The 26,025-nt window shown below is 43.0% G+C and overlaps 3 protein-coding genes across 3 annotated transcripts in view; 1 reads left to right on the top strand and 2 right to left on the bottom strand.

The window, feature by feature from the left end:
- Positions 1 to 1,880: 1,880 nt before the first annotated feature.
- Positions 1,881 to 12,128, bottom strand: LOC116382024 (YTH domain-containing family protein 1-like). Its single transcript, XM_031844679.1, has 6 exons — positions 11,677 to 12,128; positions 10,870 to 10,894; positions 7,994 to 8,073; positions 5,157 to 6,815; positions 4,943 to 4,987; positions 1,881 to 4,108 (listed from the first exon to the last, which is right to left on the bottom strand). The coding sequence occupies exons 1-6, from the start codon at positions 11,701 to 11,703 to the stop codon at positions 4,082 to 4,084; spliced, it is 1,863 nt and encodes a 620-aa protein (XP_031700539.1). The 5' UTR covers positions 11,704 to 12,128; the 3' UTR covers positions 1,881 to 4,081.
- Positions 11,726 to 17,345, top strand: birc7 (baculoviral IAP repeat containing 7). Its single transcript, XM_031845763.1, is given in 10 exon segments — positions 11,726 to 12,069; positions 12,071 to 12,106; positions 12,592 to 12,637; positions 13,149 to 13,697; positions 14,468 to 14,567; positions 14,673 to 14,754; positions 14,840 to 14,885; positions 15,482 to 15,691; positions 16,798 to 16,863; positions 17,020 to 17,345. Coding segments are annotated over 10 exon segments (1,392 nt in total). The 5' UTR covers positions 11,726 to 12,012; the 3' UTR covers positions 17,220 to 17,345.
- Positions 17,346 to 19,311: 1,966 nt separating this feature from the next.
- Positions 19,312 to 26,025, bottom strand: part of LOC116382023 (sodium/potassium-transporting ATPase subunit beta-1-interacting protein 4-like) — a 23,562-nt gene continuing 16,848 nt past the window's right edge. The window contains exons 3-4 of the mRNA XM_031844678.1: positions 22,811 to 22,895; positions 19,312 to 21,559 (exon numbers count right to left, since the gene is read on the bottom strand). Coding sequence (XP_031700538.1) covers positions 21,550 to 21,559; positions 22,811 to 22,895 — 95 coding nt within the window. The 3' untranslated portion in view covers positions 19,312 to 21,549. The remainder of the gene's footprint in view (positions 21,560 to 22,810; positions 22,896 to 26,025) is intronic.

Raw genomic sequence — 26,025 nt, 5'->3', positions numbered from 1 at the left:
TGTTACAGCATTAAATGAGGTGACCGCCAGAAAACTTACATCGCGACGGAAATATCGGTGTTAAATAAATAAATATGAATAATTTCAAACCTCCTCGTGCATAATACGAAGCAGGTTTAACGCAAAACAATTGGACTTTCGCCAAGTGGGGTCAACGGCCTAAACCTCTGGATTTTACTGAAACATCTTCCGGGAGTTATTCGCATGTATGGTATTCTTTACTCCATTTTTATTTTTAGTAAATGTAGGATTTGGTTGAAAGGCTGGCTTCATGTATAAGCACGCAATGTTCATCTATTCGGAATTTAAAAAAAGATCTGTTTATTGTGAGGCATCAGGTTAATTCATTCTAAAGTGGGCGAGTGGACCTTAATATAAAATGTAAAAAATAATCTATATTTATAATTCAAATGCACACTAAGCCTGGCTAATGCTCCTGATGGCTACGTGTGCAGTGTCCGGTGATGGAAACATCAGCCGCTCCATCCTCTCCACCTTTAGGAGCCATGTTTCTCTCCGATCGTCTTATTGTGAAGGTTTAACATATTCTACTGAATGTATCAGAGGCCAAACACGAGGCTCGCGTGCTACAGGCTCAGTAATACATTATTTCATAAACAAAAGTAGGCCAGCCTCACAGCTCAGGCCTACACACTCGACGATGGCTGCAGCGTTTTAGTCGGATGGAGTCAACATGTAGACATTTTCAGGGATTTGGCGCCACCTACAGGCCGTGGGGACTCAACACTATCATGAAATAAACTTAAAGCTTTTACAGACTTCACTGGAGGAGAATAACGCATCAGACTTCATCCCCTCAATCCTTAACGGAAGATATTAAATCTAACAGTTTTTAATGACAAACCTAATGTTTTTTAAGATAAAATACATTTAGCATGAATTAATAAATGACCTAAACAGGATCTATTTAACCACAAATAGAAGAATTTGGCAGAAGCTATATTTACTTTCTGTCACGTAGAATATAGGGTCAATATTTCAGACTTTCATGGAACTTTTTCATGCGTTCCCATACTTGAATAACAAAATGCATTAATTAATAGCTAAATCTGGTGCAAAGCTTCTTTGAGATTTATGTATTTTTGTACACGGTCCCTGAACTATAAAAAAAACATTTAATAAACTAAATAATTTAAATAACCTAAATATATTAAATGTCTCATGTCAGTGGACATCACTGTGGAGTCTTTACTCGTTATATATTGAAGCTTTACACTGTTTGCTGTATCAGTCTGAATGTGATTTCCTTTTGTTTAAATCATGATTTGTAATGTTGACCACAAATAAAGCCCGAGCTGCACAGTTTTCTGCTTGTGACTCTCCTGTGATTATTTTATGTGGAACTGTACCAACACTCCATAACACGCACGCATTATTCTTTTACAGAACTTCATCCAATGTGACTTATTTTAACAAACTTTTAAATCTTGAGAGGAAGATTTGTACAAACTGCCAGCTGGTGATCTCTAGAAGAGGAAACAGTCTTTTAAATCGTTGTTTCTTAAAACGTTATAACATTTCATAGTCGTATATCTCCATCTCCATTTAACATGAGGTCACTTACAGTGTTTATTACTCCAGAGAGAGTTCTTTACTTCACCGCGTGATTGGAGAATCCCACCAGCAGTTCACCCCACGTCAGCAAATCAGCACCACGGAGAGCTCCTGTGAAGGGAAATCTAAAAAACAAAGTGTGGAAGAAATGCATCATTTTGTAAAATAAAACTATCACACTTCGTTTTTTGTGTACACGGCACCTCAGGAAAAACATCTGGATTATAAAAAAAAGGATTAAAACCTAAAGCCTCTTGTCTTTAAATATCGAATGAGCCACTAATCAAACACTGTGCACTTACTGATGAAGGATAAGCCTTTTTATATCCGTTACAATACATTTTAAACACCGTAAACCTTCATTAGTGCTCCATCATATCTGCTGCTGTGGAAACAGAGCTCTGCTTTGATAACAGTGCAGATATAGTAAAGTCAGCTGTAGCAACACTATGACAAATAAAACAAATAGAAAACAGAAAAGAAACTAATCCAGCTGAGAAAACTTTTCAGACACGTGAGCCCTGCAGAGCTTCCTGTGTGTGTGTGTGAGGTCAATACAGGTGGTCATGAGATCAACACAACAGTTTCTGAACAGAGTTTTATTTAAGGCTCGATTTCTTCTCTGATGGATCATCTGAACAAAGTTACCGCCTCACTACAAACTGTGGCCTATAGAAGATAAGTCTATTTTAATATTGCATGTCATTGATCATTAAACGTGTTGTCGTGTTGATACATAAGACTTCCGTATCTATAACCTGACGTCCCTCTATTGCAACTAAACACCGACACTCATCGTGCACGTGGAGCCCTTTGATCACAAGCCACCCGAGCCCGACCCTGACCCTACACGGTAACCGGGAGAGAGCGACGGAGAAGGGAAAAGACGTTCACCGTGTTGCTGATCATAGCTATCGACACGAGAGCAGAACGTCTGACGTCTCAATGCAATAATGGGGGTGGGGGGGGGGGGTGTTTAGGTTGTCTGTCTGTCTGTCTCTCACTCACTCACTCACTCACTCGGAGAAAATTAACCTGCTGGTCTCCAACGCTCACTGACAAATAAACTGTAATCTAGTTTTAAGCGCTCTGAAGCGACCGACACCAGAACGGGGAATCAAATCTATTTGTTCCTGGAAGTACTTCACTGTATCGACGGTTTCAGTCTAAAACTAACGTTTCTTCTTTAGGCAACAACAATCAAAAAACACACAGAAGCCACATTTCATTCTTATTTGTTTTCTTCTTACTCGATAGTAAATCAGTTACATTAATTTTTAGGTTATACATTTTTTTTTAGGCTTTCTCCATGAATATATAGACTCCTACGTTAAAGCTTAGCATTACGACCAACATGAAAGACTTATTAGCAAAAAACAAATTTGAGGGGAAAAACCAAAAACAGGATTAAGACAGAATGATAGTGAATGGAGAAAAATATGTGAACCCCCCCCCCCCATGTTGTGGAACAAAAAATAAAAAAAGAAGAAGCAACAATTCATTCAATGTGGCAGTTACATCATTACATAATTGTGATTATAAAACAACTTAAAATGGTGGATGCAACTATTCTCTCAGACTGGGTTTGAACACGAAGCAGAATCTGAAACATACAAAAGACCCTTAAAGACGGAGCGAAGCAGAGGGGCGTGACGGATGGCAAGAGTACAATTTTTTGACTTTAAACGGTGAGAGTTCTGGTCGTGGAGGACACATCCATTATTTCTTTTTTTTTTTCCCAGAGGCCTTTGCAATTCATCCTCGGAAATGTCTCGAGTCCCGTGTGACTTCACACTTATCCCTGATTTCTCCAGCAGTGTCACTGTTTGAGCAGTTCGTTTGAGAAGTCACCAATAATTAGAAAACAAAAAAACAAACAAAAAGAAAACATTAAGGCTCCAGAAAACAGGTTTTTCTGAAATGAAAATTGTCAGTAGTCAGCCAAAAAATAGAGATTTTTGTCGATCTGAATGAAAAATAGATAAAACATTGAAGTTTTATTATCGTGGCGGCTCCAAGTCCGAACGTTGCCTTTGGGATCCTCCAACCCTGTTGGCACAGTTAGAACCTCTGAAGCATGGCAATGTTGCCCCCAAATGGACAAAGAGCGGCAGGACACGTCCGATCCTGATTGTACTGAAATATAAAGTGGCAGATTTCGTTTTTTTCCTCCGAGGTGCAGTCAGACCCTGATTCAATTGGAAAGAGGTGGGAGATGTGGGGCAGGAGAGAGAACCAGTGTGGTGAGAGAAGAGGATGGAGTGGGAAGAGGAGACTAGAGAGCGTGGTGGTGGTACATTAATCAGCTTGTTATCCCTGCACAAGAGGTGGGCGGTACATGGGGGCAAAAAAAATAATTAAAAAGCACAAGTCTCGACAATGGCAGAGATTCACCAGGATTAAATAAGAAAAAAAAAATGAAGGACTTTGCATTTTCATATTCTTCTGTCTCTTAAATCAAAAGTCCTAGTCTGTAACTGTTGATCAAGCCAAGGATAAATGTCTTCTATTGTTTATTCCTGTTTTGGCGCTCCTGTTGGGGAAAAGAACACAAAAATAAAATAACATTAGACATTTAAATATGACATAACGGCACATTTTAACGAGGTCTACATATATCTATTCTGAGCAGGGATCAGTTATCACAATATTTAATCTTCACTCATCAATCAGGAGGAAAAAAAGTGTCTGTCTGTCTGTCTGTCTGTCTCTCTATCTGTGTGTGTGTGTGTGTGTGTGTGTGTGTGTGTGTGTGTGTGTGTGTGTGTGTGTCTCCCTGGAGAGAGCGGAGGAAGTGAAGCTCCAAAGAGAGTTTCTACGTTTTGAGGTTGTAAACGGTGATGGAAGATGCCGACGTCCACTTAGAAAAAGATGCTCAAACCAGCCCTGAAGTTAGTTTTGTGTATTTAGTAAGTAAGAGCGCGTAAGAAGTGACTTCAAAATAAAAGCATTCTTCTGGTTAATGTGAAATTCAAATTTAGTCAGTCAGCTAGTCAGTCTATCAAAAATTTAAAAATAAAAATGAAATCAATGATTAAAAATACTAATAAATACACAATAAATATGAAAACTGTATTTCAGAGAAAATTGAATTTCAAGTGTGTGAATATCTTGTCAAACTGAGTAAGAATACAAAGAGCAATCTGACTTCAGAACAGCACCTCAGAGTCCAGACAAGTCTGCCAAAATGTTAACACTCGTGTGATCATACACATCAACGGGTTAAATTAAACAATATTAGTAGTTTAAGAGAAATTGTGAAAATGTTGAGATATTATTTCTAGGCCCTACTTATTACTCGTGGGATGATCAATGACACTAACAAGAAAATACTACTTATTATTATGATTATAAAATGATTCTTTACCTGATCCAACCGAGAGCGGTTCGGTATCGGAGAAGATTCAAAAGTCTGTCGAAAGGAGCAAAAGAGAGCAAACAGAGAACAACAACAATTAGCCTCTCAGACACAAATGAACTAGAAAAACTATTTGCAAACAAACAAACATGTGTAATGGTGTATGTATATTTTTGGTATATTGACGGCAACACAGTGAGATTACTGTGTCCACCTTGCACACCTCCTCCTCCTCCTCCTCCTGCCTCTTCTCATAATGGGAGAAGTCATCAAAGATGGAGGTGGTGTGTTTGTAGGTGGCGATGATCTTGAGCACCTGCTTGGCCTTCTCCAGAGGAACCTCCTGGGTGTCGCGGGAGTTGGTCACCGGCTTGTTGTCGTTGTTCTCCAGGCGGATGTGGCGCAGCTGGCTGTTGGGCACGTCCTTAACGAACAACCAGTCCACGTCGAACTTGCCCTTCCACTTGTCCTGCGCCCAAACACCGGCACTGGTGCCGTAGTCCACCGGCGAGCGCATCTCCGCCACGCCGCAGAAATGGCCGCTGCCGTTGACGCTGAATAGCAGGTACACGGGGCCTTTGGCGTTCATGGCCCGGAAGGCCGAGTCCAGCCGCTTGTTGCCGTGCTCCGTGCTGCACCAGATGGAGTACTTGATGGAGCGGTGGATATCGTCCTCGGAGTAGCTCTTAATGATGAAAACACGTCCGTTCTTCAGGTTCCATTCAAAGTCCTTGGGGTTGTAGCTGTGGGAGGCTCGCAGCTTATCCAGCACCGGGTGGGACTCTGCACCGGGTCCCTGGCTAGCACACGTCTGAGGGCCGCAGTTCCCGCCACCGACCATCCCCATCACGCCTCCGTCGTGGCCGGGGCCGCCCTGCCCGTAGCCTTGGTTACGGTTGCGGGGGGCCACCCAGCGGGTTTGGGGCTGCGGGGGCTGGGTGTGGTTTTGGTAGGGCTGAGGCGGTGGCTGATGGTGCTGATGGTGCTGGTGCTGGTGTTGGTGATGGTGGGTCTGTAAGGCCATAGGCTGCATCTGGGGCTGCACCAAAGACTGGGGCGGTGGGGGGTGCATGGGTCCTTGCTGCATGTGGCCTTGAAGAGGCATGGCGTGAGGAGGCAGACCGTGAGGCTGCTGCTGCTGCAGTGGAGCTGTGGCTACTTTAGTCACGGGGCCCTTGTCCCAGGTCCCGATGTTCATGTTGTGTTTGATGGGAGGCGGGGGAAGAGCCCCCCCCAGGTTGGACATCCCTGGCTTAACCTTGGCTTTCAGCTGCTGTGGCTTGGCGGGCTTGCTGGCAATGGCCGCCCAGGAGGTGGGTTTGGGCGGCAGCATCCCGATAGGCGTGGCCCCGTTCCCCGTGGTCGCCACCACCGGCCCTCCGATCACGGACCCCACGGCCTTGACTCCCGAGCCCTGGCCGGTGACGTCCCCTCCGATCTTCAAGCCGACCATACCCTGCTCCAGGCTGTTCATGCCGGGGGCTTTGTTGAGGGTGTCACTGTGAAAGCCCGTCTGACCATCGGGCAACAGGGTGCCCCCCAGGGAGCTGGGGGGGTAGCTGTAGCTGCCGCCGTAGGCTGAACTCTGAGTCTGCTGGCCCTGGGAGCCACTCGCTCCCCAAGCAGAGAAGGCAGGGTTTTCGGGGAAAAAGTTAAACCGGTGGGGGTAGATGCTGCTCCCCAGGCCCCCCGGCTGCCCGAACACCGTGTCCGGCATGAAGTGATGGTCTCCGTTACTCAAGGCTCCGTAGGGGGTGAGGTACGGAATAGGGGGGTCCCCGCCTGTGGACCAGGGAGCCTCACTGAGGGGATACGGAAATCCAATGGAGGGAGCGTAGTAGCTGGACAGGTAGGGGTCGGTGATGGACTGGTAGCTGTTGTTCTGTTCAGCAGAGCCACAACATTAGCAAAGGACTTACAGTTTGACTGAATCAGGTCTATGATGTAAATACAACTCTACATCTACATGAGTGACTAACTTACAATCATATCCTGTTGTGTTTCTGTAGTAATAACTGTTTGTTTTAAACATAGCAGGAGTTTTGTAATGCTGAACAGATCATCAGTTTGACTATTTTAGAAGTGATTGTATTACTAATATCAGAAATAATAAAATAAAATCACTATAACAAACAATCGTCTTAAGATAGAGATATCAGCCTCATTTACTAATATGTGGGTAGAAATGTTCATTCTTTTACAATTTTTAAAACGTTAAAATTAACATCGTAGTCCTGACACGTGCTCACAAAAACAAATGCAACGACCGAGGCGGTGAATGTCGTGTCCCTGAGATACGGACTGTGGCTCAGGCACAAATGAAACATTTAATTTAAAGGTTAATGTGAACAAAAAGACAGAACAGAAGAAAAGGAACCGGGTGGAGGAGGAGGACAAGGACCACCTGCTATTATTGGAACATATCCAGTAAATGAGGGTGAAAGTGAGGACATCCAGCCAGAACTTTCTGCACGAACCTGTAGTTCTGCACGGTTGCAGATTCAGATCAGGCTACATCATATTCTTAGTATTTTACTATCTGTAGAATTAGATTCCACTCATGTGATACAAACATTTCCAATAACTCCAGAGCGTTGTGAAGTCAAAGAAAATGATTGATGTAATAATTTCCTATATTCACCACATTTTTACTAAATGAATATTCTGCTTCAATCCATATTTTTTGGGGCGTTTCGCTCCTTTAAAAACAACATTTTCACTGAGGTCAAAAACCTTAAATAGTGCTAATTATTTTAGGGTGATGGTGTTGTAAAATATGAAGACAGACATTTGAAACAGACATTTGAAACCTCAAAAGAAGCTCTCAAATATTTAGCATATTTTATAGTAGATTATACTTTATTTAATTATGGCAATAATTGATGAGGATTAAGCGCTTCAATTATATAGTGATTTAATACATTTGGCCAATGAATTGATAAATTAACAGTTTTAAATATTGTCTATTAAAGACCAATTGAATAAATTCTGTTTTGATATGAGACGCATTAAGATACGAGGTGTGTGTGCAGTTCATGAATGAGGCATGTTGAGGTTTACCTGAGTCGATTGACTGGTGAGGTAAGGCTCAAAGTCATTGTCATGGACCGTCTCCTTCTGATGCAGTGAACCATTTTGCACTGCAACAAAAGAAAATTGACATTAATGTACATTTAAATACACATGTTCACTGTTTGAAGACAGAGATAGCAATAGCTGTTTTAGTTATAAAGTTGAGTTTGAAATGATCGACTTAGTAGTCATGGTTTAAAACAAAATAAAATGCATATTTAACTTGCTCAGCTACAACACAGTACACAATAGATTTAAGGATAACTCCATTTAAAGATGTATTGATATCCATCTATCCAATGACGTAATCTCTCTCTGTCCACCTTGTGTGTGCATGTGTTCTTCCCTAAACGTTCTTTAAATGATCAGTGAGCCATGTGAAGCCGAGCCTCTCCTGGAGGTGAATCAGCCCGTGGCGTGCTGCCAGCGAGGCGTGAGTCAAGACCTGCCTGTCACTCCGCCTCCTTCACCGACTGCAGTAAATCAAAGTTGACTAGAACGTCATAAAAAAAAAATCCAATTACAAGGCCATAACAACAGCGTTGCCACCGCTAATGTTGCGGAGGAACTGACAACAATGAATTTCCAGTAAATCATTATGCAAAAACATTCTGGATCTCTGATTTATGTTAACATTTTCTTGCACAATATCTCTAGAGATTAAAGGTGGCTATAAAACTTTGCAGTTTGCCCCCTCACAAAGGATTCTGTGGTCAGATTTACTGTGGTCAGACACTAAAGCATGAACAAAACATCCATGGAAGCTTCACAAACCAGTTAATACTGTCTGCTACGTATGTTTGAAACAGCCATATTTCTTTAGCAAAACAGAACGAAAGGACTTTGCCTTTGTTTCCTCTTCCGTTGGCAAGGAGAGCTCCTCTTTCCTGGTTCACTGAGCACTTTGACTAATGTAGCAGCAGGAGGAGGACCATCTGATGTGCACGAACAACGGTGAACGGGGATGGAAAACAGAACCGTGCATTAAGGAATATGATTGAAATATCCTCAGAATAAGGACGGGACAGTGGCAAGGTGGATTATGCTGGGATTGAATTTTCTCCCAGATCCCAAGCAGACTACAATCTCTCTTTTACTCACAACTTTCTCTCAACCAGACCACAGAATGTCAGGATAGGGAACCTGACATCAACAACCACCATCCTGAACACTGGTGCACCGCAGGGCTGTGTGCTCAGCCCGGCCCTCTTCACCCAGGACTGCTCCCCCACCTATTCCTCCAACACAATAGTGAAGTTTGCTGACGACACCACTGTGGTGGGACTCATCTCCAACAACGACGAGACACACTACAGAAGGAGGTCCAACATCTGGCTGAGTGGTGCTCGGACAACAACCTGGTCCTGAACACCACCAAGACCAAAGAAGTCATAGTGGACTTCAGGAGATCCAGGAAGACCACACCCTCTCCACTCTACATAAGTGGGGAGGAGGTGGAGAGGGTGGACGGCATCAAATGCCTGGGGCTCCACATTAATAAAGACGTCACTTGGTCCCTGAACACATCACACCTGGTGAAGAAAGCCCAGCAGAGGCTCTTCTTCCTGAGGAAGCTAAAACAAGCTGGCCTGCCCCCTGCACTTCTGGTTAACTTCTACAGAAGTGTGATTGAAAGCATCCTCTGTCAGTGCTTTACTGTGTGGTATGCCAGCTGGACAGCAGAGAACCGGAGGGACCTGGCCCGGGTGGTTAGAACAGCACAGAGGATTGTGGGAGTTACCCTCCCTGACCTGGACACTGTGTATGCTGGCCGCAGAAGAAGGCCAGCAACATCTGCACAGACACCACACACACCCACGTCACTCTCCGTTTGTTCCACTGCCATCAGGAAGAAGATTCAGGACTATCAAAACCCAGACTAACAGGCTGAGGAACAGCTTTTTCCCCAGAGCGGTTTCCTCCATCACTCCCCCACCCCCACCCAGCTCACACCGGACAGTGCTGCGGTGAAACACTTTAACAAAGCACCTTATTTACTTTAAATAAATAAGGTGATGCCTGTGTTTTATCTTGTATATATTTATTTACTGTCTTGTTTTAAATCAGAAATGTCTTGTCTTAATGTTTTTATACATTTTTTACCTGTTGTTGCTGTACTGAATGAGTCGCCAACTTAAATTCGTTGTATGTTTTTACAATGACAATAAACATCCTTATCCTTATCCTTATCCTGTCAAGGCTACAGGGGCCGAGTGTGCGTGATCCTAAAAAGACAGCTTTGGGTGTGCCAAATATGGAACTGCCAATAACATTAGAAACTGCTTCAACAGATGGCAACAACACCATGCAGGTTAAAACTGAGCATCATGGACATCTTCTCATCATGCCTACTATCAGCAAACAAAGACATAAAAGTATCATCCCACACAAGCCGCCCGTTTAATGACATGATGGATGTTGTACTCCGATGTGTCTCACAGTACTCAATTATTTGACCCCTGACCCTGATATTGTTTATGTCATACTAACTTCTTCAGAACATAAACACAATACAGTCAAAGTAACTCATCATTTGATTTAATTTGTACATGTTGTACACACTGTGGCAAGACCCAGCATCTTTCTGCATACGTGCACATATATAAATATATGTACGAATGCTTTTCTTTTCTTTGTCATGCGTTTGTTGTGTTGAAAATGGGCTACAACTGAATTTCGTTGTGCATCCCTGTATTGCATAATGACAATAAATTATCCATGAATGTGTATATTATGTTAATAAAATATTGTGTAGCCTGACAGCAGTGTGTATATCAAAGACAGTGTATGTGATGCAGATTTAGTCAGAGGAGCTATAAGCCCAGGATAAACAGGTATACACAAACAAATACAGTACAACTCACCTTTAGATGCTTGTCCCTTTGATCTCTGCACACATGTAGCATGAAAAGGAAAAACAGGAGATAAACACGGTTATTTTCAGTTGATTTGAGGGGATTTCACACTGATTGATTGCAGCTTTTTATTGTATTACTCACAACATTAAGACTACTTCCTGAACAGACGCAATGCAACATGATTACCCAACGTTGCTCACCAGTGAAAAGCTGTAGATAAATACAGTTTAGCTATAATAGTTAGTCGTTTATTTGGTCTGTAACTTTAGCTAACGCACGCACAACTTAGCTAGTTAGCTTAACGTAGCTTAGCCCTCTTTAAAATGGCTTTTATAAACGCAAATAGCGTAAATAGCAGCTTGTAACTTAGACAAAGTCACCCTAGAAACAATGCTGGTGTTCGTACCACCTTCAATATAAACACAAACTTAGAGCTTCACTGAATAAGTTAGCTTGAACCTCTTGTTATAATCATTTTAACGTTAGCTTTCACGTATTGTGCCGTTAGTGGTTAAAATAGTTGTTTTCTTCCTACTACGTTGACTCTACAGATATATAATTATAGTTAAAAGATGTGTTTACCACGGGTTTGCATGCTTAACGTATAACTTAAATGTCATTCCTGTTAAACGTCCGTTAAAAACACATTTAACCGTTTGCCGGAATGTAGCCGTTGTAGCTAATAGCTAACGTTACATGCACCCGGCTAACGTCAGCGGCTAGCTAGCTAGCTTAGCACTTCCAATGAATAGCCGTAGCCCAATATAAAAAATAACTCGCTTAACGTTAGCGGGGTTAAACTAACAATCCTACCTGAGGGTCAATGCTTGTGGCAGACATTATTCATGAAGCAGGTCTTCTCACAACAGCCGGAGCTTGTGGCTGGGTTTTTTTTTTCCAAGGCCCCGTGATTTGAGAGAAGAAAAAAAGAAAAAAAACAGCAAGTTCACACACAGCTCAGTTCCAGTTAGCTTATGTCGGCTACCTGCTTAGCTTAGCGTGTGTTGTGGAGCTAGCAGTTGTAGCTCAGCTGTGTGTGTGTGTGTGTGTGTGTGTTTTTTCCGCTGTGTGCACCAGTATCTTCAACTTCCACAGTTTAAAAGTCTATCGCCTCCGGATACTGCTGGTCCGAAAGCAGTCCAAAAATAAATGTTTATGTGTCGCCGGTGGGAAGCTTTTCTGAAGCTTATAGAATATTTCTGCACCTCCTCGGTCGCCTTTTACTTTGTCTTTATTATTCCAGACAGAGAGAGAGAGAGAGAGTGTGTGTGAGAGAGAGAGAGAGAGAGAGACAGAGAGAGAGAGTGTGTGTGTGTGTGTGTGTGAGAGAGAGTGTGTGTGTGTGGGGGGGGGAGGGGGAGAGAGAGGGAGAAGGAGAGAGAGACAGAGAGAGGGGGGGGGGGGAGAGCTCATACACTTCCCCAATGGCTGCTCTCATCCGGGCTTTGAGCTGCAGTGCACGTGGCTCCCCGCGGGGGGTGCAAAAGTTTGAAGCATCCTTCTCTGTTTGATTTTATTTGTTAATATCTGTGATTCCATTAACGTGGAAGCCCATTTCTGACACTGAGATGAATAAAATTAATATTTAATGACAAAAATGATGAAATGCTAAGTCATAATTATGAGATAAGTCATAATGATGAGATGCTATTTCAACATCGCACTAGAGCTGTTTGTGTTCTGGCCTTTTTACACGTTTCAGTAGTTATTACTCTCTGTCGCCACCAGGAGGCAGCAATGATGCACCCACAGCCCCCATACAAATCTATCAAAGGTCAAACCATGCTACTTTTTATAGATAGACTGTAAATATTTAATGAGTGTTGTGAGTATTACAATTAATAGACAAATATGTTGTGATTAATTTTTTTTGAAAAGCTTTTGACACCACAATAAATCCCACAAACAAGAATAAAAGAGACTCATTATGTTTTTAACTAATTAACCTTCATCCTTATTATTTGTCTTACAGACCTTTGTTGAGATCATTCTATTCTTGTAGGGTTATGGTTTAAAAGTTCAAGGTTGTAAGCTTTCACAATGGTATTTTTTAATAACTTTGTTGTTATGGGGCCATAGTGTTTGTTTTTCTTTCTGAAATGCTTCACGTGTTTTGTCCGAAGAGGCGGAGCGACGTTCAGGCTTTTCATCCATTCAAGGATCAATGAGCGCATAACGTTCTGGCATTCGGTGGCCTTTCTGGAAAGCCGTCTGCCGTAGGCCGCAGCGCAGGCCCCCCGCAGCTGATCAGATTATTTCAGCTGGTGTGCTGCACTCACCTTCAGTGCGCACTCCACTATGGACCGCAACGACGAGACGAGACGAAGCTGCGCGCCACAGAATGACGGATGACAGGGGAACCGCGCCGCACGTCCTCGAGGAGCCCCGGATGCGAGGGGAAGGGGAGAGACTTCGAACTTTTGAGAGCTGGTCAGCAGATGCGCCCGTCACATGTGGAGCGCTGGCCAAGGCGGGCTTCTTCTTCCTGGGCCCCGGGGATAAGGTCCAGTGCTTCTGCTGCGGGGGGATTTTAAGATGCTGGGTGCGCGGGGACAGCCCCGCCGTGGAGCACGAGAGGCATTTCCCCACTTGCGGCTTCACACTGGGCCGAGCCGTGGGGAACATCCCGCTCCAAGTCGGATCCTCCGACTCCGTGGACGGTCAGCTGTTGAGTCAGCTCCAGAGGATGACTATGGATGACCAGGGGACCGCCGGGCAAGCGGTCTACCCGGAGATGGAGGCGGAGGACTCCCGGCTCACCACGTTCCACAATTGGCCCACCGAGGCCTCGGTCCAGCCAGATATTCTCGCACGAGCAGGATTTTTCTACACAGGTGCTCATTGTCTCCTACATCCTCCTTCTTTAATACCTTAATATAGCAACATTCGAGTGATAATACTATTTCTGTCAGTTGTTCAGCACTGACCCCGGTCACTGCTGGAGTGACCTCTCTTTGTGAGAGAGTTCATGGGACAATTGTCCTGCTGAGTCATGGTGTTGTGGACAGAACAACCTGGACAACGCTGGGGCTGCTAGAGAAGTAGAGTTCAACAGCTTCAATACAGAGTCAAAAAACGAGTGCAACATAATGTGATAATACAATATTTAAATACATTTTTGTGTCAGAGAGGAGGTTGGTTCAGCTTTAGTGTCATTATCGCAGGTTTTTAGTTTGTGCACGATATTGATTCCTTTTACAGTTTGATCTATGAAGTGATTTATTTTCTTATTTTATTTCGGACATAGGGAGAATAATGAGATGTTACAACTGAGTTTCTGTAAAAAGACTCTCATGGCTCAATATAACGAATCACAAATGTGCCTCAGAGGGCTTTTACATTCTGTACAATTTACAACATCGCATCAGAAAAGGAAAAAATAAAAACCTTTAACATGAAGAAACAAAAAGAAGAAACTTCAGGGAAACCAACAAAAGAAGGATGTCTCTCCCAGGATGGACAGAAGTGTAACAAATGTCAAGTTCACAGAATGAGCAGAAAATAATCAATATGAGAGAAATATGAGAGTATAAGCACCAATAATAGCAGAAATAATAACAGAAAAAGTGTGTAAGCATAACAATAGTCCTGCTCATCCTGACAGGTCACGGCGACAACGTCAAATGCTTCCACTGCGATGGAGGTCTGAGGAACTGGGAGCCGGGAGACGACCCCTGGCAGGAGCACGCCAAGTGGTTTCCACGGTAAGAGCAGGACTTGTTCCAACACATACAAAAAGTTCGTGTGTTTTTTGTGTTCAGCATTCACGCTTTAGAAGATTTGTAAGACGGAGTCTTTGTGTTTCTCAGATGTGAGTTTTTGATCCAGGAGAGAGGGCAGGATTACATCAGCAACATACAGGACTCTCACTTCCATCTGGGGGACACTGTGGTGAGAACGTTCACTCCTCTAACAGCAGCCGCTATAATCACACATTGATGCATGATGATTGATAAATGACAGTTTGTTTTTCCAGGGCGGATCACAGACCTCCACAGGCAGAGACATCGGATCCAGAAATGGTAAGTCACATAAACAGAAACAAGGCAGGGAATAAGAAACCTTTATTACCATAGACCTGGATTTGATGCCAGAAATGATCTCCGTGCATCCTGCACGAAGTGTCAACATCCTCTCTAGTTGTTCACACAACAGGGGAGAAGGTGGGAGTGTCACTGCAGTTCGTGCAAATGGAGGCAAAGAAAAGCTGCAACCAGTTTATTCACTTATTCTCAGATCGACGTGGTGAGAACACCTACAATCTCAAATTAGACTCTCTGGAAGAAAAGCAGGTCCGTTATTGTTCCTCTGGGAGGCGGCTGAGAATCAAAATAGCTGCATGTTCAATTAGCTGAGCTCATGTTTGCTAGAGGATTGCAGTAATTAGGCGGTGCTATGGAAACCATTTGTTGCACACGGTTGCAGGGCAATTATTCCATACAATGAAGGACTTACAATTATAATCCATTTTAGCAGAATACACTGACAAATAAAAGTTAAGCTGAACACATTTATTCCTCATAGTTAACGTAACATCTCATGGATGTGTAGTTATTCTGGTCGCTGGTCTCGTCCTCCTCACTTCTTCCTCCCCTCTTCCTCCCCTCTCATCTCCCAGATGTGGTCGGCGGTCTGGGAGCGTCGTCGGCCATGCTTTCTCCCGTGGTGCAGACGGTGCTGCAGATGGGCTTCGAGGCCGGCCTGGTGGAGAGTCTGGTCCAGACCAAGTACCTTCTGACGGGTCAGCACTACACCTCTGTGTCGGACCTGGTCACCGACGTGCTGCAGGCGGAGCAGCAGGACAGACAGAGGGGGTCACAGAGCAGAGGTAAGGACTGAAGTACTGTACTTACGTACATTCATTGTGGTACTTTTTCCAGGCTGTTTTCATACAGCATCAGTAGCTATACCTACAAAACAATGTATGAGCTGTAATTCATATATATATCCCACAAAATACATTTGTATGTAATCCAGGTAATCATGAACCAGGAAGTGTAAGACCAGCTGTTTGTGTCCCGCGTGAAACGAGAAGTCAGCGTTGATTTATTTATGCTGTACTTCAGTAACGTCACCTCCGTAGTTATTTTAACCCAAACTACAATAAACCCAAATAAGCCGTGTTGTTGCCTAAACCTAACTAAGTTTTTTCCTGTCTGAATATTTTGAAACGCACAAAAAATGAGGAGTAACATTTGTTGTAAGTTATCATACGAACCGTTGTGTATAAGGTTATAAACTGTTTGGTTGGGGATCTTTGTCATGTTTCACATGTCTATGAGTTGTTAGCAGTTAAAAGTACTTTTAATTGTGATACTCTAAAGGAACCGTGTGCAGAATGTAGGGGGATCTATTTGGGGAAATGGAATATAATCTTTTCTTTAAGTGTAGAATCCCGTGAAAAAAGGAATGTATGTGTTTTCGTTACCTCAGAATGAGTCATTTAAATCTACATATTAAGCCCACGCCATGTTTCTACAGTAGCTCTGAATGGACAAAGCACTGGCTCTAGACAGGGGCCATTCACGTTTTCTTTTATTGCCGCGTCGGCCATCGTAGTTCTCCTACATGCTCGGCAACGGGAGAAGTTTCAGTCGTTTGTAATCTGCAACCTCACCAATAGGCGGCGCCAAATCCTGCACACTGCACCTTTAAGTACATTTTGCTAACGATTCGTTTTAAATACAGGTCTCCAGTTTGTAATAAGAGTACAATAAGAGTTTGTACTAGTAAGTATTTAATACCAACTAGAGGTATTAATGATCAGCATGCTGAATACTGTCATTTTCCACGCTAACCTCTTCAAGAATAATCTGCCAATTAATTGTTTTTTGACAATTTGACATGAGAAAATAATATGAGCACATGGTAATAACCCAAATATCAATGCTTTAGTATATAATAATATATTTGACTGTCTTGTGTGTCCTACAGAGCCAGACACGAGGCAGGGCTCCAGCGCTGCGAATGTGAGGACACAAACACCCATCAGAGAGAAAGGTCAGAGGTCAACCCCTATGCACTTTACAGGGGGAAAAAATGATTTACAATCAATACCACCATTGAGTTGCTGACATGCGATTGCTCTATCCTGCAGACTCAACACTCTTGAAACTCAAAATGATTTTGTCTCTCGTTTGCGGTTTTCTCCGACAGCGAAGGACCCGAGCCCCGAGGAGCTGCTGCGGCAGCTGCAGGAGGAGAGGACCTGCAAAGTGTGCATGGACAAACTGGTGTCCATCGTCTTCATCCCCTGCGGTCACCTGGTGGTGTGTGGCGATTGCGCCGCCAGCCTGCGTCACTGCCCCATCTGCAGAGCCATCATCAGAGGCAGCGTTCGTGCTTTCATGTCCTGAGGCTGCAGTGAGAACAGGTGTCGCATTGCACGAGTGGCCTTGAGTTTCTTTCCTCTGCTCTCTCATTTGACCTTGTACTGATAAGAAAACGAAATAAAGAGTAATTGCTGCTTGCTCGTTACAGCTGACAGATCGTTTTCTGTCGTGAACATTTAAAGCTGTTCGATATGTGTTTTTGTTTTACACGCACAAACACGTCTACTGAATGTCACACAATATCCTTAAAAGAGCACATTCTTTTATTAACAGACAGCTATTTACATGAACACAAAGCACAGTTCTGGATAAATATGATTACACACAATCAGGTCACATTGAGGCAACACAGGACACAAAATAGAAGAGAGAGGTACGGGAAGAAAAAAAGACCTTTTCCACTTTCTATACAAAGAAAAAGAATTATCTATAAACAGGTGGAATGTTTTTTAGTGGAAACTAGCACACAAACACTAAATCCAGTCACCAAAGGGGGGGGGGGGGGGGGGGGGGGGGGGGGGGGGGGGGGGGGGCTGTATTGCACTGAGAGGAAGACTAGTTTACATAGTAGCATTTACTACTAATACTGATTATGTTACAATATGAGGTGCTCTGTGTTTCTACAAACCCACACACCTGTGAGCCTCCACTCTTAGAAATGAAGGGTGCTAACTAGAACCATAAAGGGTTCTTCGGCTTGTCCTCATACGATCAACGGGGTTCTACCTAGAACCCAACGTCGTAGGGTTATACCTAGGACTGGGCGATACGGAGAAAATCTAATATCACAATATTTCAGGCTAAAATCTGGTATCGATATTGCGACGATATTGTAGAGTTGACCATTGGTGCTTTTACAAAATATTTACACAATGAGATATTTGATAATCTTCAGTCATGTGGATATTATGACTAAGTGACTAAAGGCAATCAATAGAACATCTAGAACAGTCTGGTCTCAGAACATTACATTATTCTAATGCAGCCTTTAAAACACACAAACACTTGTGCAACATCACAATATCCAACATCTAAGATATCTATTCTCATATCACAATATCAATATTCTATTGACATGGCCCAGCCCTACCTAGAACCACCTGTGAAAAGTTACACCCAGAACCCACTTATGAGAGGTTTTACAGAGAACCCTTCTTTGGTGTAATGGTTTCATCCAGAACCCTCTCTGGAGGTTCTATCCAGAACATTTCTACCTTCTAAGGATGCTAACAAGAACCCACGGGGTTCTACCGGGAACCCTTTTCTATTCCAAGATTATCTTTAACTCACCCGGGGGTTTCTACCGAGAACCCTTTTAATATTCTAAGGGTTTTATCTAGAACCCATCCAGGTTGTTCCACTGAGAACACTTTTATAAACCAAGTGTTTCTTCTAGAACCCTGAAGGGTCGGGGTTCATGTGGTGCAACTCACAGCATTCACTGTTCACAATCGTTTTTGAGGGTGGGGTTCTCGATTGTGGCCGTTCTCTTTTAACACCCATGCTTTGACCAATCCTTGAAGAACTCTTCCTTCCACAGAGGGGTCTTAATGGAACCCGTAGTCTCACAAAGAAGCCTTGACAAACCCTTTCTTTATGATTCTGGGTAGAACCTCAACCCTTTATGAAGAACCCATTTGGAACCCGTATTTCTAAGAGTGAACCAGGGGTGTGTGTAAACTTTAAATCATAAAAAAACATAGATAAGACATTAAATTATTGCATCTTGCCAATAGAGAAGTGACCGATCCAATGAAAAGGGGTCGCTCTCATCGTTGTGAAATTAGCCGACAGAAGCGGTCTGATGATTTTAACAGTTCGTTGACTTTCTATCCGGCAGTGAAGAACATCTGACACCACGGAGGAATCTGACACACAGCAGGATATTTTTAGTTGCTGACGATAAAAAGGACTGAGAACAGAAGGAAGTTCTTTGTTCACAACTCTTTTGATTCCCCAAAAAAATCCATCTTGGCAGACCATTTCAAACTCAGCTTGTAATCAGACGAGTAGCGTACGGAGAATGTTCTGGATTCAAATGTAAATGGATAAAAAATGAACTTGACCCGAATGATAAAGAAAAGAACTGAAACAAGAGCAAAGCACAGATTCATCCTACATGATAATTACTTTGAAGCCCAGTCTATTATAATTATAAAGATACTTATAAATGCATTGTAATCGGCTTATCACACTGTATACTTATAGCTATAAACACAACAAACATTCCTCGTGTTTTATAATAATAATAACACATTTTACAGCTTTTTATAATTACTTTTAAGTCCATGTGTCATAATACTTCAGAATCACTCAATGATCGTTTTTGTTCAAACATCATAGTGTTTTTTAATTCCCATAATTGTCTTTTTAAAATGCATTATAATTACTGTCATAATGCATTATAATGTGATTGCAATACGTTACGTTAAGTGGTCATTGTCTGATTTAAGTAAAATGAGAAAATACATTTTATTGCATAGATTTAATGATATTTATTCACTTTACTTAAAGCAAACAATAACCACTTGAAGTAACTTATTATAATCGCATTATTATGCATTGTTACAGTGATTACAATGTATTATAAAAACGATTATAATGTATTATAACTATGGAAATTATAAGAGAGTGACTAATAATTATGAAGTGTTATGATATTTGACCTTAAGAGTCATTATAAATATTTTGAAATGTGTTTTGATTATCGTTATAAAGCATTGTGAAAATGACGAGTGCTTATAACTATAATAATATTGTGCTATAAGCAGATTATAACACATTATAACTTTGTTTATAATGCATTACAGACACCAGAGAAAGTGTTGTCGAACATACTTGTTGAAAGGTTTACTGTGTAGCAGACAAAAAGGTAGTTTTAAGACAAATCGTGGATGTTTTTACCCTGAAGCAGAAACTCGGTCGCCTTGCAACTTGCACATGAACCCTCTGAACACCAGAGAGCAGTAGTGATGCACACAACCAGTGAGGCAACAGAGGATCTGACTTTGAAATATCTGACATTAACAAAAGAGAAAAAGTGCTACTTATCATCAGTATAGATAAGACCCACGTGTGCTCGCCTAAATACAACATGTGTCAAACAAATCTGAGTAAGAAACTACACAGTAGAAGCTTTTCAGTCACTGTTTAACCAGCTCATATACAGACACTTGAAGACACCCGTTTTGTCTTTCCTAAACATGTTATACACACTATAACAATATAAACCCTGTAAAAAAAAAACATGCTCTAAAACAATCACAACTGAGACGATCACCACCGTTGGACTGACAGGAGACTCAGCTGGAGGCCATGCTGCTTCCACACTGAAGCCAGCTGCAGCTCAACGTCGTCGCTTTATGCAACGTGAACGGGGAAAAACGGTCGCTATTGTTTTTTTAGTTTTTTTACTTGAAGTTAAAAATACGCCGCGTAACCTTTGCTTGAGCGTGTAATGATGAAGCAGCCCGACATGTCAGCAGTTAGAGGAGGAACAACAAAGCAAAGTCTTCTAACACCTGACACTTCAGAACCGACAATAAGACTCCCCAAATAAAAAAAGTAAGACTCATGCCGTCTGAACTCCTCTTACTCGCCAACATTTCAAACTCTAAATCCCAAATCCCTCCTGTTGTTTCATTATTTACATTTTCTATTTTTTGACGGATGCCCCCGTAGGTTTGGTGCTTTTTTTTTGTTCCCTTCCCTCCCCTCTACCTCCCCTCTACCTCCCCCTGCCTCTCTTCCTGCTTTGCTTCTGTATTTATGCACACAGATCCTGGCCTAAAGTAAACAGGCGGCGCACAATAGCTCATTCCACAGGCTCCACTGTAATTCAGCCCTCCGGCCGAGATCTGAGCCAAAACCAGCAATAACACGCTAAATCACCGAGTCCTCTAAGACACGGCACCGCAAGAGTGGGAACGCTGGGCCGTCCCCGATTACACGCACACACACACACACACACGTTTGTCTATACGCTGTACATGTTCTGTACAGTCTTGGGGAGTATGAGACCAGTATGGGCAGGTCACAGCAATGGAACCTCAGCAGAGAACTCAAAGAAAAAGACAATATGAGGCTTTGTTGAACTGTAACCCCCCCCCCCCCCCCCCCACCCCCTTTTTCCAGGAACCCGTCACCGCTCCCTGGAAAACAATGGGCCTTAACTGAGAAAGTGTTGGTTTTCTGGGCAGCACACCAGTAAACAGCGTACTGAAATCAAGAATTGGAGGAATGTCTGGCGTGTCCCTCCAGTGAACTGAGGGGGGACGTTTGTGTCAAAAACAGCCATTTTGTCTTCGTGGGAAAATTTTGCCGTGTTGCCTCCGCCGCCGGACGCTTCTCTCATTTACGTAGACCTGCAGAGAACAGAAAGATGGGGAAAGAAAGAGAAGAGAGTCAGAGGATGGATCTATCCTGGTTATAACTCCCTGTAGGTTTGGGGGCAGACAGAAATGTCCTCCCTCCCATTAGAGACGGAGCTGATTAAACTGTCAAGAAGCTCATCAAATATTCATTTCATATTGGCAGAGAGTTACGACATGACTTCCCAGACTTATTGTTATCAACTCCTCTGCACAACTTAATTGATTCATCCAATTTTAGACAGGTTTGTGTGTTTTGCTCCATGTGCTTCTATCAGGTACTGCCTGCGGCGTGGGACACACACACACACACACACACACACACACACACACACACACACACAACCGTGTCATGAGAGGCCTCCATTTTCATGGAGCATGTTCCAGAGAGACGTTCACACCCCAGACACGACTCAAGGCTCCAGATACTGAGCTAGAAGCCGTCACGTTTCTGGTCACTGTTGTTTTGTGACCGCCGGCATCCTGATTAAAAATACTAAAAGAAGCTCTGGAACAAGCGAGTAAGTGGATCATTGAAACAGTTACATGTTAGGGCTGGGTTATACCGCAAAAAATTGACAAATAAAAAAGGTATTTTCTCATTTAATTCAATTTAATTCAATTGTATCTGTAGAGCCCAATACCTCAACATCATCTGTCCTTGGACTCTCGCGTAGGAAAAGTAAAAACTTCCCAAAATAAAACTTTTAACGGGCAACATGAGAAGGATCCTCTATCAGGACGGACAGACGTGTCATAGATGTGTAGAGAACGAACAACATACTAAAAGTACAACATAGTCAATCCGTGTGATATAAATGATACATTTAGAGAGTATAACAGCAATAGTAGCAGAAGTAATAATAGAAAAATTATGATAACAAAAGCAGTAAAAGTAGCAGTAATAGTAGAAACGTGACTAATAATATAGTAATATATATAATAGTAATGATTAAGAACTGCAGTGCAAAATGAACAGATTATCTGAGGAATGTGAGTCAGTATTTGCTTGTTATTATAAGACGACAATTGTGTGTCACGATGTCTCAGGATCTGATTTCATCATGATACCATTTCTTTGATAAATGATCATATTGACTGATCACCCAGCCCTCATTACATGTAGGTAACTAATAGTACAGCCCAGAGTGCAGATGACCACAAAAGGAAACAGACAACGGCTCTTAGAAAACACCCAGGAACATAAAACACACACATGTTGGCGTGACACATGTTCATACTTACAGGTACATGGGCTTTAAGAGGAGATGAGATGGTTTCTCATTGACATGGTAGAGAGGGAATGGGTCAAATCCACCAATAAAATCGACTGAAAACAAAGGATTAAACACATAAATCATGGAGAAAATCAAAAGACAGACAATAAGAGAACAAGACGCTGATATTAAAAAGACAAACAATGATAAAAACAAACAGTAGAATGAGAAACAAAATGGAAACTAAAGACGCAGCGGGGACGGATGTAAAGCAGGGATGTTGAAAGGTACGTTTTTTTACTTTTCAAAGAGTCCACACAAACCCCCGTGTATCTGCAGGCAGAGCTCGGGGACAGGTGAAAGCTGGCCACCTGTCAAAATAGCCAAAGCCTTCTTTCTTTCTTTTTTTCTTTTTATCGCTCAGAAACAGAGGTGACTTTCAGCCACGAGGACCGAATGCTCAACCCATCTCTCACTTAAGAGTTGCAGTGCGGTGTGCAGATGAGCACACCAGCGTAGAAAGAGACAGGGGGAGACGCTGGCGACAACAGTGATTGTGGCTAATTTTTGTGCAGATGCAGAGAGAGAGAGAGAGAGAGAGAGAGAGAGAGAGAGAGAGAGAGAGATGTTTGTGAGACGAAGGGGAAAGGCTCGCGGCTCTAGAGGGGGACACAAAGGCTGAGAGAGAGAGAGAGAGAGAGAGAGAGAGAGAGAGACAGAGAGAGCGAGAGAGAGAAGGGGGAGGACGGGGGTCTGACTGACAGGGGGCCAAAGAGATTAGAGAAAGAGGCCAGCAATGTCCAAGCGCTGGGAACATCGTGAAGGGAGAGGAAAAGGGAAAAAGTGAGCCTGAGTCAGTGGAAAAGAAATAAAAGGCACCAAAACAATTAGCGGATGCTAGTTTAAGAGGAAAAAAAAATCTGTTACTACAGACATGGAAAGTACTGTAAGGCCAAATCAGTTGCATCCTGATAAGAGGACGCAGAGGGGGTCTGCTGAATACTGATATGTAGGCAGGATGAGTGCAGAGCGCCACAGGGTGCGGTGGTGGTGGTGGTGGTGGTGGTGGTGGGGGGGGACGTCCCTTTCCTGTGACCCTGCCCTGGTTTCCTGGGATTCTCCGCTTCATTTTTCCACCAGGGACACATTCCCTGCCACAACGAGCTGTGCTGAGGACCACAGTTAGACGATAATGACGGTTGCCATTTTTAGACAGCTCTTGGGGACGCCGGTACATCTGTCAGTCTGTCAGTGCAACACTTTGGTTTTTAATGGTTATTAATTTAACCTTTACTTATATATAGGTATTGGTCGAGATGGCAGCGTCCATAAAAAAACACAGATAACTTTAATTACCGCCTCGCTGTTGTATGCCTCTCACTTCATTCACTTCTTCACCTTGCTTTGTCTACGTAGCCGCGTGTGCCTTTTAGCGCATGTTTGTGCATGTTAGCGCGCCCCGCTACCTAGCTCACGGTCTGCACTTTGCACCGCTCTCATACGGCGGTTACAGCCGACGACGCCGGCCTGACCGACAGCACCGTCAGCGAGGTGTCCTCTGGTTCCCTCTCAGGTAAACACTGTTAGCTCCGTCAGCAGACTGCTTGTGTTGAACCACAGATTATGGTGGATTATGCCCTTAGAGTTTTCTGGTGAGAGGGACGTCCGGATTACTCTGAGTCTGCTGCGATCTGTTAATGCCACTGTTTTTCATTAACATTGTTTTGTACTACACTATTTTTCATAGTTTTTTTTCCTAATCTCGCAAATTTGTGAGTTTTTCTTGTAAATTTGCCACGTTAATCTCAGAGAATATCAGAGTTTTTTTCCTCATAAATTTACCTTTAATCTTGGAAATTCAGAGTTTCTCATAATATTATCTTCTCTGGCTCCATAATCTTTTTTTTTTTTAACCTACAATGGCCCTAATAAGCCGTCGTGGTAAACGTCAAACAACACTTTGAAAATAAATGTAAAAACCTGCTTTGATGAAATGTTGGAACGCTGCAAGCTCAAATCGGCTGTTCATTGCTTTTCTGATGTTTTGGCATTTCTGTGTGGATGGCACGCTTTTAAAAAACGAGATCAGAAAACACCAACATGAATGATGGAAAACATTCAACATGAAACGGTGCATTAGATGTCCTCTGTAGTGTAGACGGCGGCCTTGGAAACACATATCCGAGCAGAAGGAGCGAGCGGATTTTCACTCATGTGGACACACTCGAGAAATGAAAGGTATGTAGGTCAACAGCGAAGGCATCTATGTGCTGCCCCGAAACAAGCAGGGAGTAATGTACGATTATGTTCAAGTGGAAATCAGGACCTGAGCCGAACCAGGAGAGAAGCTGACAATCACTTCATATGTGTGTGTGTGTGTGTGTGTGTGTGTGTGTGTGTGTGTGTGTGTGAAGGGCTGGCGAGCTCACAGTGAAATGAAAACACAGGCACAGAGATAAAGGGGGAAAGACCAGTCGGGAAAAACAGGGTTTGTGAGTGTGGGGAAGATCAAGATGTTTTCTCACATGAACAATGTTTTCTCCTTCTTGTTTGTTTTAGGCGGGGTGTCTGAGTCTCAGTAGAGCGTGCAGGAGGCAGGACATGACGCAGAACACAGCATGATCAAGTAGCCTGTCCGAAAGTTGTTCAGAAGCAACAGATTCTCTTGAATTTGTCTGACGTTTCGGCGTCGGCCCTTAGCGACGGGAGTTCACAAATCTCTCCACAGTTGGACATTTTCGTTGGCGTCTTCGCGTAAACGACCCGTCTTCTTGCGTCTCGGATGTTTGTTTTTCTTTACGAAGACCTGCAAGATCATGCAGTATGCTTTAGGGCGGGGCTACCTTGTGATTGACAGGTCGCTACCACGGCGTTGTCCGGTCTGGTAGATTTCGTCTTCAAACTTTAAACCTTTGAAAGTGTGTTTTCGCTTGATGAAAGTTAATTGTAACCATTTTTGATGTCTAAAAATATTTAATTCTACGCGCCACCTTCTTCTGGTTGCACGAAACCAAGATGGCGACGACCAAAATGTCAAACTTGAGGTTTCAAACCTCGAGTCCACAAACCAATGAGTGACGTCAGGGTGACTACGTCCACTTCCTGTATACAGTCTGTGGTTCAGGGTGTGAATGAGGCTAAAGACAGAGATAAAGGGCAAGAATTGTTCTCTCTCTCTCTCTCTGTCTCTCTCTCTCACACACACACACACACACACACACACACACACACACACACACACAC

The sequence above is a fragment of the Anarrhichthys ocellatus genome, unplaced genomic scaffold (assembly GCF_004355925.1).
Source record: "Anarrhichthys ocellatus isolate YVR2014 unplaced genomic scaffold, GSC_Weel_1.0 scaffold5, whole genome shotgun sequence".
Taxonomy (NCBI): domain Eukaryota; kingdom Metazoa; phylum Chordata; class Actinopteri; order Perciformes; family Anarhichadidae; genus Anarrhichthys; species Anarrhichthys ocellatus.
This window is presented reverse-complemented; position numbering and strand designations above follow the sequence as displayed.

What these genes read in the sequence shown, in the direction of transcription:
- LOC116382024 (XM_031844679.1), bottom strand. Translation starts at nt 11,703, where the DNA reads ATGTCTGCCACAAGCATTGACCCTCAG. An exon ending in CCACAAGCATTGACCCTCAG is followed by an intron (nt 10,895 to 11,676) that starts GTAGGATTGTTA and finishes ACATGTGTGCAG; the next exon opens with AGATCAAAGGGACAAGCATC. An exon ending in AGGAGGAGGAGGAGGAGGAG is followed by an intron (nt 4,988 to 5,156) that starts GTGTGCAAGGTG and finishes TCCTTTCGACAG; the next exon opens with ACTTTTGAATCTTCTCCGAT.